Source organism: Geotrypetes seraphini, chromosome 3 (assembly GCF_902459505.1).
Source record: "Geotrypetes seraphini chromosome 3, aGeoSer1.1, whole genome shotgun sequence".
Lineage (NCBI taxonomy): Eukaryota > Metazoa > Chordata > Amphibia > Gymnophiona > Dermophiidae > Geotrypetes > Geotrypetes seraphini.
The window spans coordinates 276689320-276711231 of record NC_047086.1 but is presented as its reverse complement, the minus strand read 5'-3'; the positions used below and the strand labels follow the sequence as shown (position 1 = coordinate 276711231).

General features: G+C 42.8%; 1 protein-coding gene across 4 annotated transcripts in view; it reads right to left on the bottom strand.

Moving 5' to 3' along the window:
- BIRC6 (baculoviral IAP repeat containing 6) overlaps positions 1–21912 on the bottom strand; it is a 1530571-nt gene that overhangs the window by 87796 nt on the left and 1420863 nt on the right. For all 4 annotated transcript variants that reach the window (XM_033935681.1, XM_033935678.1, XM_033935679.1 and 1 more), the window contains one exon: positions 14079–14189. In XM_033935681.1, coding sequence (XP_033791572.1) covers positions 14079–14189 — 111 coding nt within the window. The remainder of the gene's footprint in view (positions 1–14078; positions 14190–21912) is intronic.

The window sequence follows — 21912 nt, the reverse complement described above, 5'->3', positions numbered from 1 at the left end:
TTTTATTGTTTTTAGTTACAAGGTAATACAAACAGAAAAATAAGGAATATCAACAGGATAGTAATAAACAAATATCCCATGTCCATAAGGCAGAAAAATGGGTAGGAGACATAGCACAGTTACACAATAGGTTATGCATTGAATAGTTGGATATACAAAATAAGATAAAGAAATATCAGTAACAACTGCACTAATGGTAATTATGAGGTCTATTAGTAACCTCAATATGTATTAACATTTAATAAAGACAAGAATCAAAAATATAATCAAAACAAAATAATGTCTAAATCATCCTCCCTTCGAAATTCGGTTGCAATATTGTATTATCGGATCCCAAATGTCATGGAAACGTTGTAAGGATCCCATTTTTTGGGCATATAAAGATTCATATTTAACAATAATATTCAATTGGGACCACCATTCCGCATGGGATACATCAGCAAAATTCTTCCATTTGGTAAGTATGATCTTAAGTGCTATTAATAATAAGGCACGTAATGCCAAGCTTGCTGAATTGTGGGGTGAATAGCGAGTTGATGCAGTGCCAGTTATAAGTACAGCATAGGAGAAGTATTCATTAATACTAAGCATTTTAGCTATGTCTGCCCAGACCGATTTCCAGAAATTGTGTAGCATAGAGCAATCAAATAGCATATGTTTCAATGTACCATCCTGCAATTTGCATGACCAGCACAATTTAGACAAGGAAGTGTTCATTTTGGCCAGTCTACATGGGGTCCAATATGCCCTGTGTAATAAATAATAGGCCGATTGACGTAAAGACGCAGAATGTAAAACTTTTCCTGCAGACAACCAGAGATTCGACCATTCTTCCTCCGTTAAGGAAAAGGAGAGCTCTGTATGCCAGCTATTTCTAGTGGAGAGGAGAGGAGAATCTATAAGTATTCTAATTGATTTGTACCATCTAGAAGCCTCTTTACCTAATGCTGCAATAAAATCACAAGTCGTCAGATAAGAGGGTGGAGCAGTTGCATAAGTAGTAGATGAAAATAGTTTTTTGATACAATGAGTTAATTGCAGCCACCGGAAGAGTTGGGAAGGTGGCAGGTTATGTGTCCTACAAATAGTTTCAAAAGAGAACCAGATCTGACCATCATAAATATGCGATATACTCCACAATCCATGGGCCTGCCATAATTTCCATGAGATCATTTTGTTCTGAATTTTGATGTTAGGATTATTCCAAAGAGGAGCCTCTAAGGATCTGTTCCATTTGTGTTCAGCGTGGGAGTCATAATATCTGATTGCATAAAGTGTGGAGTGGATTACTGGATGTTGTTCTAATGATGTAATACCATGCATAGCGGGGGCATATTTTAAGAGTAAGGTATCAGTGGGTGCTTCTAAATGAACCCACATAGGAGAAATGATGGATGAAGGAATTTCCATCCATCTCTTACTTTGTCGCAAAATAAAAGCCAAATGATATTCATAAATGCTGGGAAAATTGACCCCGCCTTGTTGCTTAGAGCATTTAAGTTTACAGATACTAATTCTAGGGGTCTTATTATTCCACAAAAAAGAAATTAATAATTTTTCCAGTTTCTTATAATTCTGTTGTGGCATTAAACAAGGTAACATGGAGAGAGTATAATTGACAATAGGTATAAGCATCATTTTTATAGTATCCAAACGTCCCCACCAAGTAAGTTTCAGGGGTGACCAACGATTAATAAGCGTATTGAGTTTAGATATTAGATAATCAAAATTATACAGTAAAGTGTCCTCTATGGTGGATCCAAATAGGACACCCAGGTATTTGAGTTTATTAGGGGTCCATATAAATCCGTATTTGACAATGTCATCTTTTGTTTCAGGGCAGTTAATAGGCATAATTTCAGTCTTAGATTGGTTGAGTTTGTATCCAGAAATAGAAGAGTATGAAGCAATCACCGTTAAAATAAATGGAATAGACAAAGGAGAAGTATACAGTAAAACGTCATCAGCATATGCTGATAATTTGACGTGCGCCGTTTTTGTGACTAGACCCCTAATATTAGGATTCGAGCGTATCGCTATCAAAAAAGGTTCTAAAGCAATATTAAACAATAAAGGAGATAGCGGGCATCCTTGTCTAGTTCCACGTGTCGGGTGAAAGGGTGCAGAATACAGGTCATTGATATATAATTTAGTAGTGGGTGAAGAATATAATATCTGAACTAAAGAAAGGAAGTAAGGTGGATATCCATACCATTTTAAAACCTGGAATAAATAATTCCATTCTATGCGATCGAACGCTTTTTCAGCGTCTAATCCCATAAGTAGTAGTGGGTCCGGTGAGTCACGAGCTAGGTATATGACATCAGTCAGGAGCCTAGTGTTGTCGCTAGAGAGGCGACCAGGTAAGAACCCAGTTTGGTCAGGTGCTGAACACTAGGGAGTAATTTATTTGCAATAATTTTAGCAAAAATCTTGGCATCAGTATTGATTAGGGATAAGGGTCTGTAATTGGTCAGAGACATAGGGGATTTGCCCGGTTTAGGAAGCACTATTATTGTCGCCTCTGTAAAAGTGCCTGATATTTTACCCGATTGTATGACAGAGGTAAAGAAAGAATATAGGGGATCTAACAACTGAGGAAGAAATGTCTTATAAAATTCTGCTGTAAGTCCATCGGGACCAGGTGCCTTGCTTTTAGCCAATTGAGATATAGCCAGTTCTATGTCAGCTTTGGATACGGGAGAGATGAGGTCCTTCTGATATAAGTCTGGAATTTGTGTATGAGGAATAGTGTCTAAGAATGCAGATATATTGTTCAATTCGCATGCTTCCGAGGTATAGAGGGAAGAGTAGAAATCGTGAAAGTGTGAGAGGATATCTTCAGACTTAGTTAAAGTGCAGTTATTATCATCAGTAATGGCAGCAACGTAAGTTTTGGAACTTCTGCCCTTGAGATATAAAGCCAATTGGTGACCACTACGGTTGTTTTCAGCATAATAAGAAGCATTTTTAAGTAATAGTGTATGAGAGGCTGTTTTGCTTATAAGAATATTATACTCTACTCTCATAGCCCTAAGATGGGTTAGAGTCCCGAAATCGTGTGGATGCTTAGGATTATTTCTAAGGGCAGTAATAAGAGGTTCCAGGGCAAGATCAAATAATAAAGGGGATAAGGGACAACCCTGTCTGGTTCCCCTAGAGGGGTAAAAAGGCTGAGAAAGGGAGCCATTAATTAATATTCTAGTCGATGGTGAGGAATACAAGATCTTCACTATGCGAATGAACTCATCAGAGAACCCATACCATGACAGTATTCGAAACATAAAAGGCCATTCAACTCTATTGAATGCCTTTTCTGCATCAATCCCAACAGCTAACAGATCTTGAGGTTGGTCATGCGCATGGGCAATGATGTGGGCAAAGGTGCGGGTATTGTCTACAGAGTATCTACCAGTAATGAACCCACATTGATCAGTATGGATAAGCTTAGATATCACTGTTTGTAATCTGGTAGAAATAAGCTTTGCAATTATCTTCGCGTTTGCGTTTATGAGCGATAGAGGCCTGTAATTAGATATGAAGCTGGGATCCTTACCGGGTTTCGGTATCACAATAATGATGGCCTCAGTGATAGAGCCCGCCACTTCTCCGGAAGCAACCATTTGTTCCATGAAAGCTAGAAAATGTGGGAGCAGTTCATCCTGGAATTCTTTATAAAACTCTACAGGTAATCCATCTGGCCCTGGGACTTTATTACCCGCCATAGATTTAATCGCAAGAGACAATTCCTCCAAGGTGAAAGGTCGAGAGAGACTATCATTATCCTCATCTGTTAGTTGCGGATGTGGAAGATTATCCAGAAAGGACATGTCCAAGTTCCCAGATGAGTATTCTGTAGTATACAACATTCGGTAGTATTGCATGAAAGCATGGGAGATATCAGCAGGGTCGGTTATGGAGGAACCGTTGTCCAGTTGAATATTGGAGATGGTAGTTTTGTTCGATTTCTTCTTCAAATATGTAGCCAACAGTCTACCAGCTTTGTTGTTGTCGGAAAAATAAGAAGCTGAGCGTTGGAGTATAGAACTCGAGGCTTGATTGCTGAGAGTAGCGTTATATTGAAAACGACATTTGGTAAGTTGGAGTAGAATATTAACATCCAGGGGTGTTGATTGATGTAGATGTTCCAATCTTTTAATTTCCTCCGCTATCCTAATAGCCTCTTGTTTCTGAGTTTTAAGCTTGTTAGCAGTATATGTTATAATGGAGCCTCTTATGGTGGCCTTAAAGACGTCCCACCAGCAGCACCAGGAGGTGTGTTCAGGCGCATTATTGAGGAAATATTCACGAATCGCGAGTCTAATATGGTCCTTGAAAGAGGTATCCTGAAGTAGCGCAGTGTTGAATCTCCATTGCTTCCGAGGTGGTAGTGAAGAGTTGGTGGTGATTTACAGAGTGATGGCAGCATGATCTGAAATTGTAATCGGTAAAATATCTGTATTCATTATGGAGGGATGCAAAGTGTTTCTCACAAGAAAAAAATTAATACGGGAGTAGGATAAATGTGGATATGAAAAGAAAGTGAAAGCTTCATCTTTAGGGTGATCGGTTCTCCATATATCCTGCAGGTGTAGGGATTTGATGAGAGTCTGCAAGGCAAATCATGATTTAGTTTTTATTATATGCAAATCTTGATTTTCTGTCCTTTAAACCATCCAGTACAAGGTTAAAGTCCCCACCTATGATTAGGTGAGAGTCCGCTTCTTCTAGGACCGAAGAAGCGAGTGCATGAAAAAAGTCAGGACTGTCTAAGTTTGGGCCATAAATATTGAGTAAGGTGTAACGTTGATTAGAGCAGCAAAAAGTTACTTTGACCCATCTACCATTCAGATCAGCCGATGATGAAATAACAGAGAATTCACTTTTCTTTCTTATTATAGTTATCACTCCTGCTTTCTTATCAATTGCAGGTGAATAATATGGTTTCAAGGCCCAGGTAGGGTGAAGTTTTTCAGATGCCTGTTTGTCTAAGTGCGATTCCTGGAGCATTATAACATCAGGATGGTAATGCTCTAGGTCAGGGGTGCCCAACGCGTCGATCGCGATCGACAGGTCGCTCGCTCAGGCGACCCCAGTCGATCGCAGAACGGGTTCCCTTCTTCCCTTCTCTTTTTTCCCCTTCTGACTGGCCCCGCTCCTGAATTCTGCTGCTGCCTCCGCTGCTCAACATTAAAAAAAAAAAAACAAAAAAAGGCTTGGAGAACTTATGCTCCGGGGGCTAACATGTGCTTGTACCGGCTTCCCTCTGAAACCGGAAGTTATGTCCGGGGAGGGGGAGGGGGTAAGAAGTGAAGCCGGCACGCACATGTTAGAGCCCTGTTCGCGGGCTAAAGCGGGAGACAGGTCAGTGAAGCTTGCGATTTGCTCTTCTTGCTGCCAGGTCCTGCCTACTTTCTGTTTCCTCAAAGGCAGGACCCGGCAGCATTTTTCCCAAAATGTCGATCTTGGGCCGATCAGCCTTCCTCTTCCCGACCTCAATTGTGCCATCGGAGAGGAAGTTCTGGCCAGCGGAACTTCCTCTCCGACGGCAAAATTGACGTCGGGGAGAGGAATGCTGGTGGGCCCGAAGCAAGGAGAGCTTGGCCGGCGGCGGGCGGCTTTGGGGGCCTGTTATCCGATGGCAGCGGCAGAAGCAGTGGCTTGTGGGTGGGCAGGGAGGGAGAAAGAAAGAGGGCAAGCAGGGAGACAGAAGGAAAGAAGAGAAACAGAAAAAAAGAATGGGGGCATGAAGAGAGAAAGAAAGAGAGGGCAAGGAGAGAAGAAGAAAACATTGGGGGGGGGGGAATGAGGTCAGGAAGAGAGGAAGCATACAGGCTAAAAGAAGGGAAGAAAGATTGGATGCACAGTCAGAAGAAGAAAGTGCAACCAGAGACTCATGAAATCACCAGACAAGGTAGAAAAAATGATTTTATTTTAAATTTAGTGATCAAAATGTGTCTGAATTTATATCTGCTCTCTATATTTTACAATATGGTCCCCTTTTACTAAACCGCAATAGAGGTTTTTAGCGCAGGGAGCCTATGAGCGTCGAGAGCAGCGCTGGGCATTCAGCGCAGCTCCCTGCACTAAAAACTGCTATCGTGGTTTAGTAAAAAGGGAGGGGGTGGGTATTTGTCTATTTTTGTATGGTTGTTACTGAGGTGACAGTGCATAGAGTCATCTCCTTTGACCTCTTTGAAAAAACCCCAGAATAGGAATGATAATTAACAATTGTATGCGTACAGTGTGCGTTGTGTTTTTTTTTTAAATTTTATTGTTGGTAGATCATTTTGACTTGGTCATTTTAAAAGTAGCTCGCAAGCCCAAAAAGTGTGGGCACCCCTGCTCTAGGTAGTCCAATGTTTTTTGCTGTTTCACTTTGTTATTGAGCCCTTTAGTATTTAAAGATATGATTTTAATAGACATGGAAGATGAACAAGAGGAAGTGTAAAAGCATATGGGTAAAAGATACAAGAGACAGGGATAGAGTTAATGGGTTATTGAAGGTATGAATACCCTGAAAATGCACACTTGATAATGACAGAACAAAATGTACCCCATGTGTATATCGAAGTGATCTGAGATCACACAACATAACAAGCAGTACGAGTGCAGCAAGAGAGCAAAAAACAACAGTCAAACATACAAATGAACTACACCTCGAGGGTATATGTACTATAATCATAATGAAATCAGTCTAGTACAACAGCATACATAGGTAAATCTACAGTTATAACAGTAGAGAATACTATAATAGAATTTCATCAAGACAACATGGACAAATTAGAGTCCAGCAAGTCAGACCTGGTGAATCGGAGTGGGTGCCTGTTGCTCAATGAATGCAGCAAGATCCTCAGGTTTGAGGAAATCCTTGGTACAGTTGTTGAATGTAACCCGCATGCGAGCTGGGTAGAGCATGCCGAACTTAGCATTAAGATTCTTTAACTGAGGTCTGTAGGAGAGCAATTGCTTGCGTCGGGTCGCAGTAGATTTGCTAAGATCTGGAAGGAACAAAATGGTGGCGCCCTCGTGTTTCACCGGCGCTCTGAGTTTGGCACGCTGCATAATATCAATTACATGTTGGTATCTCAGAACTTTAAGTACAATTGGCCTCGGAAATTTGTTGTTGATGTTCCGCTGTGCCGGGACCCGATGGGCACGTTCAATTTCAAATTTTCTGTCGAAGGTAAGGTCGAGCATTTTAGGTATCCAGGATTCCAGGTATTTAATCAACTCGCGGTCAGGAGCCCCTTCAGGGATACCCAAAAGCCTTATGTTAGATCGGCGAGAACGATCGTTATTCTCCTCAATCTCTCTCTCCAGCATGGGAATGCAGGCGACTTGTTTCCGCAGGTCAGCCACGTGGTGCACACTAGCCTCCGACTTCCCTTCTAGCACAGACACACGCGTTTGGAGTTGAGTAAATTCGGCCGACATGTTCGATAATTTTTCATTAATTTTGTCCGTTGTCATTTTTGTGTCAGAGACCAGCTCTTTAACTGCTCTAAGCTCAGCCAGAACCTCCTTAGAAGTGTCAGCTTCAGGGGAAGGCAGCGGGGCCTTTGACGGCGAGACTGGGTCAGGTTTATGGCGTTTATTCACCTTTTTGTCCGCCATTATGCCCCGATTCAGAACAAATTATTAGCAGGTTAGTACCTTACAGAGTCTGATTGTATCTGATGAAGTTCAGCCAGCTCAGACTTCGAGCAATTTCAGGGTTATATAAACGAGGTGCAGGAGCTCGGATGTTATGCTGCCATTCTTCACGGGCTCAGCAGCGCCCCCCCCCAATATAATTTATTTCTTATATACCGCTAATCCGTTAGGTTCTAAGCGGTTTACAGAAAATATACATTAGGGTGCATTAAAATTAAAAGTAAGATAGGTACTTAGAAATTCCCTTACTGTCCCGAAGGCTCACAATCTAACTAAAGTACCTGGAGAGTAATATAGAAGTGAAAAATAGAGATAGAGGAAAAAATAAGAAAATAAACATCACTTTGCGTGGAAACACAGTATTGTTAGGAGACTTCAATATGCCTGATGTGGATTGGAACAAACTTTCCGCAGCATGCAGGAAGTTATTAACCTCTATAAAGGGAGCTAGACTCAGACAAATGGTATTGGAGCCCACTAGGGATCAGGCAATACTAGACCTAATACTCACCAATGGAGAAAGTGTCACCGAGGTCTCGGTAGGCGATACGCTGGCCTCCAGTGACCACAACATGATACGGTTCAACCTCAGGAAAGGTTTCACAAAGTCAAGCACATCAACCAAGGTCCTCAACTTTAAGGGCACAAACTTCAAAAGCATGGGAGATTTCGTCCAGAGGGCGCTGCAAAACCAAGCTGAAACAGATAATGTAGAGGTGTTGTGGTCAACTCTCAAATCAACCATACAAGAAGCAACCAACCGCTACGTCAAATCAGTAAGTAAACGGCGAAGAAACAATAGACCACAGTGGTTTTCTACGGAGATCTCAGACCTCATAAAAAAGAAGAAAAGGGTTTTCATCTTCCACAATCAGGGAAGCAAGAATCCAAGGAAGACTATCTGGCCAAGTCAAAAGCGATCAAAACGGCAGTCAGGGAGGCCAAATTCTGAATGGAGGAAGACCTTGCTTAGAACATCAAGAAGGGCGATAAATCCTTCTTCAGGTACATTAGTGACAGAAAAAGAAACACAGATGGGATAGTACGCCTTAGGAAACCCGATGGGAACTTTGTAGAATCGGACTCCGAAAAAGCCAAACTTTTAAAAGAATACTTCTGCTCGGTCTTCACTTGCGAGGCGCCGGGATCCGGCCCTCAGCTGCCGACAAGGGAAAGCTCGGAAGACCCATTTCGAAATTTTGAGTTTACGCCCAGTAGTGTCTATGATGAGCTATCTAGACTCAAGGTGAACAAAGCCATGGGACCGGACAAACTACATCCCAGGGTGATCAGGGAACTGAGTGACGTCCTGGCGGAACCGTTATCCGCACTCATCAATCTTTCCCTAAGTACAGGAAGAGTTCAGTTGGATTGGAAGACGGTTAACATCATTCCACTCCACAAAAAGGGAAGCAGGACAGAGGCTGAGAATTACAGACCGGTGAGTCTCACATCGATAGTAAGTAAACTTATGGAAACGCTAATCAAATGCCAATTGGATACAATCCTGAACGAGGAGAAACTACGGGATCCCCATCAACATGGTTTTACGAAAGGAAGGTCCTGCCAATCAAATCTGATCAGCTTCTTTGACTGGGTAACAAGGAAGCTGGATACAGGGGAATCCCTGGACGTCGTGTACTTGGACTTCAGCAAAGCGTCTGATAGCGTCCCACACCACAGGTTATTGAGCAAGACGGGTTCGATGGGACTAGGTGTAACATTAACTGCATGGGTTAGGGACTGGCTTAGAGGTAGACGTCAGAGGGTAGTGGTTAACAGTACCCTCTCCGATAAGACGGAGGTGATCAGCGGAGTGCCGCAGGGCTCAGTCTTGGGCCCGATCCTATTTAACATCATCGTAAGAGACTTGACTGAGGGCTTCGAGGTAAAATTACATTATTCGCCAATGACGCCAAACTATGTAACATAGTAGGCAAAAGCTCATCAGACGAAAGCACAGTGCCAGACAAAAACTCAATGCCTGACAGTATGACGCAGGACCTACTCCTGCTGGAGCATTGGTCAAGGACTTGGCAACTAAGTTTCAATGCCAAAAAATGCAAGGTCATGCACCTCGGTGGCAAAAATCCATGCAAGACTTACACCCTGAATGGCGAGATCCTAGCAAGGACTGTAGCAGAACGCGACTTGGGCGTGATCATTAGCGAAGACATGAAGACTGCCAATCAAGTGGAGAAAGCTTCCTCCAGGGCTAAGCAAATCATGGGTTGTATCCATAGAAGTTTCGTCAGCCGTAAGCCCAAGGTTATTATGCCATTGTACAGATCCATGGTGAGACCCCATCTGGAATACTGTGTGCAATTCTGGAGACCACATTATCAAAAAGATGTGCGGAGAGTTGAGTCGGTTCAGCGAATGGCCACCAAAATGGTTTCAGGACTCAAGGATCTCCCGTATGAGGAACGACTGGGTAAGTTGCAGCTATACTCACTCGAAGAACGCAGAGAGAGGGGAGACATGATCGAGACGTTCAAATATGTCATGGGCCGTATCGAGGTGGAAGAAGATCTCTTTTATCTTAAAGGACCCACGGCGACAAGAGGGCATCCGTGGAAAATCAGGGATGGGAAATTTCATGCCGATACCAGAAAATATTTCTTCACTGAAAGGGTGGTTGATCGCTGGAATAATCTTACACAACAGGTAATTGAGGCCAGCAGCGTGCCAGATTTTAAGAAAAGATGGGATTGGCATGTCGGATCTCTTCATGGAGGTAGATAGGGGGTGGGTCTTTGGTGTGAGCAGACTGGATGGGCGGTGGCTCTTTTCTGCTGTCATTTTCTATGTTTCTATCTCTTTTACTTTTTTCGTTTAGTACTTTGCTTTTACAGCTAAGTCAGTTTAGGCAATAGTGTAGCCTTTAGAGCAGAGGTGGGCAACGAGGCCCACAATCCAGTCGGGTTTTCAGGATTTCCCCAATGAATATGCCTTAGATCTATTTGCATGCATTGCCTCCATTGTATGCAAATAGATCTTAAGCATATTCATTGGAGAAATCCTGAAAACCCGACTGGATTGTGGCCCTCATTGCCCACCCCCTGCTTTAAAGTCTCTGTTAGGGTTTTTATATAAAGAAGTGTTTTAAGTCTAGATTAGTATTTTAGATTGCATTTCAGAGCATAAAATAAGATGAGATTAGGGCACAGATAGCAGTTGAGGAAAGTCTTGTTTAGTGTTTAACTCCTGTCCACCCTTCCTGGCTTCTACCCATCCCTGGTCTGATCTCTGATTTATAGTTCCTTGAACAAATTAGAAGGCTAAAAAAGTAATTAGCTAGTAATTAGCTCTTAAGAAACAGTCTACGAAATCCATGGAGGGTAACCTACTAATTATAACATTACAAAATAATAAAAAAAGTTAATTACCATAACCTAACATATAAAGAATATATTTGAATATAAACCGAGGTAACCTTTCCCCCCCAAAAAGAGGAAAAAAGGTTGACTCAAATATAAACCGGGGGGTGTGTGTGTTTAATATTCAAGTACCCTGAGAGTTACTTATTCTGGTGAATTTCAACAGGATTGTTTCCTGTCCCTGGGAGGTTCAGAGAGCCCTTTTTTCTATTTGGGAACGCGGCAGTTGGAGGTGCCAATTTTTATCAGGCACTCACAGAGATGACTGGATGATGCCACTGGGGTCCTTCCTTTTCATGTGAAAAAGATGCCATCGCTGAACAAAGACAGAGTTAATACTTATTCTGGTGAATTTCGAGGAGATTGTTTCCTATCCCTGGGAGGTTCAATGAGCCTGGACAGAGAGGACCTGGGCAGGGACCTCTGCCAAAAGCGGCACCGGCTTCAAAGTGTGTGAATCGCCCACCAACTGCACCATGTGTAGCTGAGTATGTAACATAAGCTCTTCACATGAGCTGCATAAATTCTGGGGAAAAGTCACACAGCTGGGCAGAGGCAGTATCCCAATGGACCCCTGAGAAGCATCGTAGAGAGTCCCTGGATTTGGTGCACTTGCATTTTGTGCCGTTTCTAAAAATGGACACTGGGCAGGATTTTATTCCCCTTTCTCAGACCCATTTCAGATCCTCAGCCCTAGGGACTTGGAGGAGGCAAGGCCCTAAGCTTCCAACCCTGCTGGCAGATCGGCACAATTCACACATGAATTCAATAGATTAGGGGCCGAGGAGTCATTCCCTATTGATTTCTGAGGCAGAAAAAAAGACTGAAAAAAAGATCGATAAAAATGGCCACCGCTAGAAAAATTATGCCAAAAACGGCCTGTGGAAACAATTTGAAAAAATAAAAGATGCTGAAATAGGGGTTTTGGGAGGTGGGAGACCTGAAACATATCCCCAGACTCTGCTAAAAAAGCTGTTTTTAGACATCCCTGATTTTCCCATAGGATATAATGGAGCTGTACTCACAGTCTCTGAAGTGCCATGCTTGTCAGCTTTTTTCACTGCAGCTGAAGTGAAGGGAAAGGAATTAGAAAATGTACAGTTAGCTTAGCGGGAATTTTAAAAGGTTTGGATAATTTCCTATAAGAGAAGTTCATAGGCCATTATTGAAATGGCTTGGGGAAATCCACTGCTTATTCCTAGGATAAGCAGCATAAAATCTGTTTACTACTTGGGATCTAGCTAAGTACTTTGGACCTGGGTTGGCCACTGTTGGAGGCAGGATGCTGAGCTTGATGGACCTGTCACAGTATGGCAATTCTTATTATGTTCCCTAATTTCTGCCTCAGATTTTCTCCAAATGATCCAATTTTCAGGATCTTCAGGCTGCCAGTTGGATGAACCCTGACTGAAACCTCTACTCCCTTGGAACTTCGCCATTTGACCAAGGGTGAGAAAATGTAGCCTGCGCCCTGATACCCTGAGGGCTCTTACTTAGGGCACAAACAGCCTGCACTTAAGCCTCTGACAAGGTCAGGAAGTAAGTTAACTGTCAGGGGAACAGACCCTGAGCCGGCACACAGCAGGCTGGTTCCACAGGCCCACTGAAAGCTTGCCCTATGAAGTTGAAATCTGGCTCCGCGGAAATTGCTTCCTTTCCCAGGCAGAGAACCCCTCCAAAAGGGGTCTCAAGGCACCAAAGCCACCAAGTAAAATGAACTTCAGATGAAAAAATAAGAAAAAGAAGCAGAGCAGATAAAGACTTCTGCATGGTTTGTTTGCAGTAATAAAAAGCTATAGGGGCTCTGTTTCTCTCAGCTAAAGCAGAGGGAAAAACTGTGTGGATTTCTGCAAAACCCAGTTTGCGGCTTGAGATAAGAACACTTTTTGTACTGACTCCAGAGAGGATGTAACAGAATGGTATATAATATGGAAACAGGTTTTCCCATCTAAACAAGTAAAAGCAGCTGCTCTTTACATAAAAAAGCAATACTATAAAATATAGTTCTTTGATTCCAGATAACTATATAATCACTGTAAATTAGTTTTTAATCTCACAGCAAAGCCACAATACAACGATATGAAACTAACACAGTAGATGACTGCAGAAAAAGACCAATTCGTTAATCAAGTTTACCCGGATCGCCGGACTTGATGGACCGAAGGGTCTGATCCGGAGATTGCAGTTCTTATGTTCTTGTCCATAGTGCCACGCATATATTTCAGCTGTCCACCAGAGTGTGTGGCTGCCTAGTGGTTAGTGCAGTGGTGTGATAACTGGGGAATCTGGATTCAACTCCCAGTACAGCTTCTTGTGACCCTGGGCAAGTCACCTAACCCTCCACTGTCTTAGGCACCTGTACATAATATGTAAACCACACATTATATACCATTGATCATAACCACAGAAAGGTAGTCCCATCCTAAAAAAGATGTCAATAATATCTTATCTTTCAAAAATTACAACGACTAGGTGACACTCAAAGAAGTTACATGGAAATACCTCTAAAATAAATAGGAGGAAATATTTTTTCCACTAACAATGGTTAGCGTAGCTGGGTTTAAAAAAAGGTTTGGTCAACTTCCTGGAGAAAAAGTCCATAGTCTACTATTGAGACAGATATGAGGGAAGCCTCTGCTTACCCTGGGATTGGTAGTATGCAATGTTGCTACTATTTGGGTTTCTGCCTGGATTGGTCACCATGGGAAACAGGATACTGGGCTAGATGGATCATTGGTCTGACCCAGTATGACTATTCTCATGTTCTTATGCTCACTTCCAACCATAACATCCTATAATAATTCCTACAATCAGCAACACCAGCATGGCTGTTACCTAGTCATCTGGCTCTCTATCACTGCAATCAACCTATCACAATGATTTGGTTAACACATGTAAATTAATTACCAGTTATATAATTTCCTGAAGAATTTGAAATAAAAATAAAGAAGCACTCACAAACAAATTTTAGACTGTCGATTGTTCATTTATGATGTGCTGGTAACTGTGTAGCACTAATCAATTTGCACCAATTAAACTTACCAAATTGGAGTTTCTTCATAATGGCTACATATCTCTCTTCAAGGGATCTCAAGACAGACAATGGCTTAGGCTTTACAGCAGCTTTCTTGGAATATTCAGCCATCTTCTTTTCTGTTATGTATAATTATTTTGAAACAAAGATTAATTTAAGAATTCCACATAAGGATCAGCGAGTCATCTTCTTAAATAATAAAATGCTAGCCCGTGCATGCGCACTCGCGACGCGTGTTCCCTGATCCCTTTTCTGTCGGGATGTGGCTGCACGAGTGCACATGCGCGCTTACTAGGTCACCAGACACGCGTCGCAAGTGCGGGACCTCAGCCAGCCAATGATCGCCTCCACAGCGGAAGGATTGGACCCCAGCGCTGGACATCCTGCTCTCCTGTCGGCTCCTCTCACGAGCCGCACCAGCGTCGAACAAGAGGAACAGAGGAGCAGGTAAGAAGTGCTGCTGGACAGGGGGAGCAGGGAAAAGGGACTGGGGAGCAGGGAAGAAGTGCTGCTGGACAGGGAGAGGTAAAAGGAAGGGAGAAGGCCTACTGCTGGACAGGTGGAACAGGCAAGGGGTGATGGTGGACAGCCGAGTATAGAGAGAGACAGAAAGCGGCCAAGGAGAGAGAGAAAGAAAGAAAGACACACACATCTATTCTAGCACCTGGCTAAAGAGAGAAAAAGAAATAAAACCACACACACACATATATATTCTAGCACCCGTTAATGTAACGGGCTATAAAACTAGTTTTTAAATAAAATCCACAGCACTGCCATTATAACCAAAACAGAAAGGGGCACTTATTTCAGCTTCGGGCCCATGATACTGTGCTTTCTGCCAGTCCACTTCAACTGCAGGCTTAGCCATTTCTTGACACTTGGATTGTCTCTGTGCGAAGGCATTTTTGCAGTAGCACTGTCTTGTTGGTAAACCCCTGATGCAGCTTTGACAAGCGAAACAGAGATTCCCTGTTGGGTGATATGGAAAGGGACATTTGAGCCTGCATTTGAAGTGGACCGGCAGAGAGCACAGTATCGCTGAACCCATAGCTGAAGCTAAGTGCCCCTTTCCGTTTTGGCTATAAATGGCAGTGCTGTGTTGTATGTGATTTGCAGCACATTTTTGATGATTACTGGTCTTTTGGGACTGTTCTTCGAGGGTGTGAATAGAAGATTTTCAGACTATTATTTATTGAACTAAGAAATAGCACCCACTTTGGAGTTTTTTTAGACCCATGAAGCTTTTCAACTAAGGTCTTTTTTACTCCAAAAATCTTTTTTTTGGATGCTCTTCGGAGGTGGACAACAGTGTTGAAATAATTTTCTTGTCCCCCTGGGGGTTATACTTAACAGTTAGACCGTGATATGTGTCTAGCATATGACTTTGGATATATGTAATTGAAATCACCCATTATTATACTGCTGCCCAATTCTCCAGCTTTCCTAATCTCTGAGAACATTTCTTCACCTGTCTGCTCATTTTATCCCAGGAGACTGTAGTATAAGCCTACCTTTATATTCCTTTCCTTCACACATGGGATTTCTATCCATATTGATTCCACACTGCTATCTACGTCATGTAGAATGTTTATTTGATTCAATTCCCTCTTTAACATATAGCGCATCCCCCCTCCAATTTCATCTACTCTATCCTTGTGATATAATTTGTACCCAGGTAATAACAGTGTCCCATTGATTGTCCTCCTTCCACCAGGTCTCTGAGATGCCTATTATAGCTATCTCATCATTTGCTATACATTCTAACTCTCCTATTTTACATTTTAGACTTCTACCATTTGTAGACAGACACTTCAAATTGTGTTTTTTCTTGTAACTACAGGCTGCTGAGAAGACAGGAAAAATTTAATTCTTTTACTCTGCCTTCCTCTTAAACCCTCCTGGCTTTCTTTTACCTTTACTGAAACCTCTCTACTGAGACTCCTTAAATATCCTGTTTCAATAGTATTCTTCAAGGATATCTCACACTGAACCAACCGCTCCTGGGTGACTGTCGGCTTTCCCCCGCATCCCCAGATTACAACTACTCTGCCCAGTCGATTACAAAATGACCCACCTATCGAGAACTGATTGCAGGGGAGGTGGTCTGGCGATATTGTACAAATCATCTTTTTATATCAAAATCATGGAATCTATAACTCTTACCTCACTAGTACTACTAATGGTAGAAATAAACAGCAACTCTTCCCAACACCCCATCTGCTGCATACTATTCTATGTCCCTCCTGGAAAGTAGCTAGATGTTGAACCACAGTTCTCAGACATCATCTCAAGAACCATAGTACAATATGACTCCACTTTCAGCATAGGAGACTTCAACCTTCACCTAGACTCAACCTCAAACCCTGAAATTCCTTGATCTCTTAAATGATCTAGACCTCAAACCCTTCAACAACCCATACACAAATAGGGCCATTAGATCTACTTGCCTCTTCCATTTCAACAAAAAGCACAAGCTACCTAGAATCTAATTCCCTATCCAAAATACCTTGGTCAGACCACCTACTCCTAGAATTTACCATATTTTGGAAAGAGATATTAATAACCAAACCGACCTTCTGAGTAGCCTCTTATTATAGAAACAAAGTAACCCCTGAATCATACTGGAATGAAATAGATAACTCATTACTATCTTTCTTCATCCTTGATCAAGCCTCCTAGACCAGGGGTAGGCAATTCCGGTCCACGAGAGCCGGAGCCAGATTAGGTTTTCAGGATCTCCACCATGAATATGTATGAAATGGATTTGCATGTACTGCCTCCTTGAGATGCAAATCTATCTAATGCATATTTATTGTGGATATCCTGAAAACCTGACCTGGCTCTGGCTCTCAATAAAACAATCTTTCCTTGAGATGAGAAAGCTAAGATCCATCAGAATATACTTTGAAATAAGCTTTCCAACCTTAGTGCAATCCCTGATCCTATCTTGACTAGACTACTGTAATGTAACACTAGTTTTTTTGCTCTAAAATGTTGCTATCGTGTCTACAATAATTCAAAATTTATCAGTAAGACTCATATACAGACTATGAAAATTGGAACACCTACAGCGCTGCTATATGAAACTACACAAGGATCAATGAAAGATTAGGTTCTTATCTTTGCTAATCTTCTTTCTTGTACATCCACACTTTATTCCGGGACCATTCTTTCTTGTACATCCACACTTTATTCCGGGACCAGGGGTTATTTCTATCTACCTGCCAGGACTTTGTATGAAGCCTCAAACTTCAGAGGCTTAAACCCCTCCCCCCTCTTACCTCATCACTGTCATCAGTTAATCTTAAAGTAGCCAAGGACATCTGTGAGGGTAAGAACAATAGAGAAAGGGGAACGAGGACATGCCCTGACAAATAAGTCAAGTCTGCTCATATCAACAAATGCAACAATGAAAAAGTGAGATAACATATCATAAAACCTTAGAAACCTGATCGACAAAACAGTGCTATAAGGAGACAACAGCCTGCACTGTCAGAAGGGGTCGCCTGAACCAGGGACCCCCCAAAAACTAAGTACTAAACCCATTCTGATGGCACTCTTATAAAGGTTGGTCAGAAAACAGAAATCCAACTTATTAGTACATGTAAAGGCAGACAGTTGGTGAATCAACAAGATACAGGGCAGGTTACTGGAATCAAGTGTGCATTTACAAGAAAGAAGATTAGGAAAGGTAAGAACCTAATCTTTCATTCTTAAACAATCCAACTTTATTCCTGGACTAGTGGGACGTAACAAAGCAGTCCCGAAAATTCAGGGTGGGACTGATGAGGCCGCTGCCAAAACAGAGGCACTAAAAAGCAGCATCTTGCTTGGCCGCCATATCGATCCTATAAAACTTGGTGAACATATGCAAGGAACTTACACCACAAGGGGGGGCTTCTTTCCAGCCACCACATAAACTGCGGAAATAGCCATACGAATCCACCTGGAAATGGTGGCCTTAGAAGCTGGCCTACCCTTGTGAGCAGGACCCATCAGAACAAACAGATGGTCAGAGAGGCGAAACCCATTAGTGACCTTCAGGTACCACAACAAGATCCTGTGCACGTCCAAGGATTGCAACATCTGGTCCTGTTCCCTCGAACCAGAGGAAGCAAAAGCAGGAAGTCAGACTTCCTGATTCACATGGAAAATGGAAGGAAGGAACAGTGCACAGAAAAGGATCCCGGCAGGAAATAGCCTGAAGCTCCAAAACCCTACGGGCTGAGGTAATAACCACCAGGAAACTGTCTTAAACACGAGATCCATAATGGATGCCTGCTCCATAGCTCATACGGCAGACGAGCCAGAGAATGGAGAACCAGGTTAAGATTCCAAGTCGGACAGGGAAGGTGCAACAGAGGCCAAACCTGCAGAGCGCAATACAGAAAACAAGCCACATCTGGATGAGCTGTCAGTAAGCCCCTCAGAGGAGGGGGGCCCAGCAATCAGTACCTGGACAGAAGCTACAGCTAGACCCTTCTTCAGGTACTCCAGGACCAGAGGGACTGACAGAACAGATGGGTCCATCTGTCATAGGCTGCACCAGGCCAGATAACATCTCCAAACTGTTGCATAGGCAGCCACTGTGGATTTCCTTTTGCTGTTTAACAACGTGGCAATCACAGCCGAAGAATAGCCCCAGCTAGTCAGGAGCCAAGTTGTAAGACCAAAGCAGTCTGGATCCTGCATCATAATCAGACCCTGTGTGAGTAGGCAAGAATGACAAAGTAGTTGGAGCTCCCGATCTTGCAGGAGCTGAACTAAGTCTGCATACCACAGCCGCCTCGGCCAATTGGGTGTGACCAAGATCACCGAACCTCAACAGATGCCCTATCATGGGCCACGGAGGGAAGACTGCCACCCTCGGACATGCTGCACAGCATGCCTAGCGGAGGAACACAGTCTGGCCCCGATCCTGGGCACACCTCCATGGAACCACACAGCCTGCATTCGACCCACTAGCAGACGGACCCGGGGGTGAGTTAGCACCCAAGGGAATGATCCCTGAGCCCTGATCTGACATGCAGGCTGTCTAGAGGGCTTACTGACAAGCAGGGAAATATCCAGAAGCAGACTTTTCCACAGTCAGAGCTGTCCCCACAGGGAACCTCTGCAGCATGAGGGCGAAAACCATGAATGCAAAGACTTAAATTACGCAAAATAAAACATGAGCAGGAAAGACAAGCTCCTACAGCTTGTAGGAAGAAAGACAAATGTTCACAGGGACAATGATTAGGTAAGAGGGGGAAGGGTTTAAACCTCTGAAATTTGAGGCTTCCTATAAAGTCCTGGCGGTTAGACGGAAATAACCCACTGGTCCTGGAATAAAGTGGGATTGTATAAGAAGTTTAAATTAGGCATCACAGACTTTAAGACCCTGACAGGCAACGCCCTCAACTACCTAATAGAGCTGGCCATCCTAACCCCGGGTGACTCCAACAGATATTGAGCCAAAAATATTTTCCACTAAAAATTTCCAGCATTCAACAATATAAAGTCTACCAGGCAAACTACCTTATCCATCCAATATCAATTAGCAAAATTCTAGAACCAACTACCACTTACACTACAATCTTGTGACTACTATCTCAGGTTTAGAAAACTTTTAAAAACATTTCTATACCAAGACAGGGAGCCAACCCTGCGGTAACTGAAATGGTAATTGTAAAAGCCCTTTTCTATACTGTCTAAAGCAACTCCTGGGACAGAATTATGAGCCAATGATGACCTACTTGAACTTATAACTATGTATTTGTATCTATAACCTAACTGTATTAATAACTGTACTGATCTACCTGTAAAGCACAGTTACTTACCATAACAGGTGTTATCTAGAGACAGCAGGCAGATATTCTCACATATGGGTGATGCCATCCACAGAGCCTGGTACGGACAGTATGAAAAGTGCACTTACTGTAACAGGTGTTATCTGATGGGTGACATCATCCACAAAACCTGGTACACACAGTATGAAAAGTGCACTGTCACTAAGTTTTAAGAAACTTCACGACTGCCCACACCACACATGTGCGAGTGCTTTCCCGCTCGTGGTATCTCAGTTCCATAAGCAAGCTAGAAAGGCAACCAGGGGAGGTGGGTGGGTTGTGAGAATATCTGTCTGTTGTCTCCAGATAACACCTGTTACGGTAAGTAACTGTGTTTTATCCTAGGACAAGCAGGCTGCATATTCTCACATATGGGACTCCCTAGCTTATTGGAATGGGATGGAGGGAGAGTTGGCCAATGAAGGAAAGAAATTTTGTAGAAAGCTACTTGGTTGAAGCAACCCTCCCATCTGGAAAAGATTCCAGACAGGAGAGGGGCACGAATGAGTAAACTGAGGACCAAGTAGCTGCACTGCAAAATGTACCTATAGGAGAGGAATGTAAGAATGCAACTGAAGCCACAATGGATGAGATCTTATGTGCTATCAGAGATGCCCCAAGTTGCAGTATAGTCCAAACATGGCAAAAGAGATACAGATGTTAAGATATGAAGAAATAGATCTCCAGGGATAGGTAAAGCTAACCCGTGAGAAATGAAGGGATGAACAGGTGAAAAAAGGTTCTGTAGAGCATAGTTCCTTGTAAAAGAAAACCAAGGTTCTTTTGCAGTCCAAGGTATAAAGAGCCATTTCTCCAGGGTGAGAATGAGGCTTAAAAGAGAAGAATGGAAGCACAATGATGAAATGTATATTGTAGCATGATATGATTAATTTTGCTGGAGTTAAATTATTGAATTTTGAATTTCTAACTTGGCTTCTGAGAGACTGATGGCATCTGCCTTCAGATGGTATTAAATACACCTAGTCAGGGGATGACAAAGAAATGGTCAGGTGCAGCGCACTATCTTCTCAGACTAATCAACAAAGCAACAGTGTGAAATATCCCCAGTCTGCAAGGACAATACTGTACTTGGTATTGAGAATCTAATCTGGCCCTACCCAGCCAGAACTTAAGCCACTCAGACAAAATTTAATCAGATGACATCATCCACCTAAACGCTGGAATTGAAATACTGCTCTGTGATTGGATGCAATGCCAGCCTCAGGGAGGAGACATAGCCCCCGAGTTCCTGCTTTGGGATTGGACAATTGCTCCTGGTGCCTCATTGGACCAAATTTAATCCACCAACATCTATAAAAACAAGATTCACATATGCTCTCTCTCTTCTCTTGGGGATCATCGTGGGACATGCACTACATCTTGCTGCAACATCTCTTCTACAGGCCTTTACCAAAGAGAAGCCGGCCCTTAAAAGGAAGTCAGCTGAGCTTGGCTTTGGAGGAGGCGTCCCCCACCCAATGACAGATCCAAAGATTCTGGCGCATAGACACTGCATAAGATGAAATCTTGCAAAGAACGCAAATGATATCGTAAAGGGCGTCTACTACATAATCCACACCATCCATTATCAGTGGAGGACAGGGAGTAATGTCCGCAGTGGAGGCACCACACAATCTGGAATGACAGGCTCGAGCTATAAAGGAAGCGGCCGCTGCTGCTTTGATACCCAAAGACGCCACATCAAAGATCTTTTTCAACATAATGTCCATTCTGATATCCTCAGTAGGTAGGGCTGTGTACCTGATAACCTGCACCACAGCAGAATCAACTTTAGGTTGTTCAAAAACCTGCTGATAATCAGGCGCCAGCAGATAAAGCTTCAACGTAGCTTTAGAGGACCGCAGAGAGCTTTCAGGAGAGTTCCATTGTGCTTGAATCAGCCCAAGAACCTGCAGATGAAATGGAAAAAAGGAAGATAGCACTTTAGAGTAGTCCATGACTGAAGCCTGAGAAGTGGAAAGAGGATCCAGCTTGAGCTCTTTTAGAACATCAG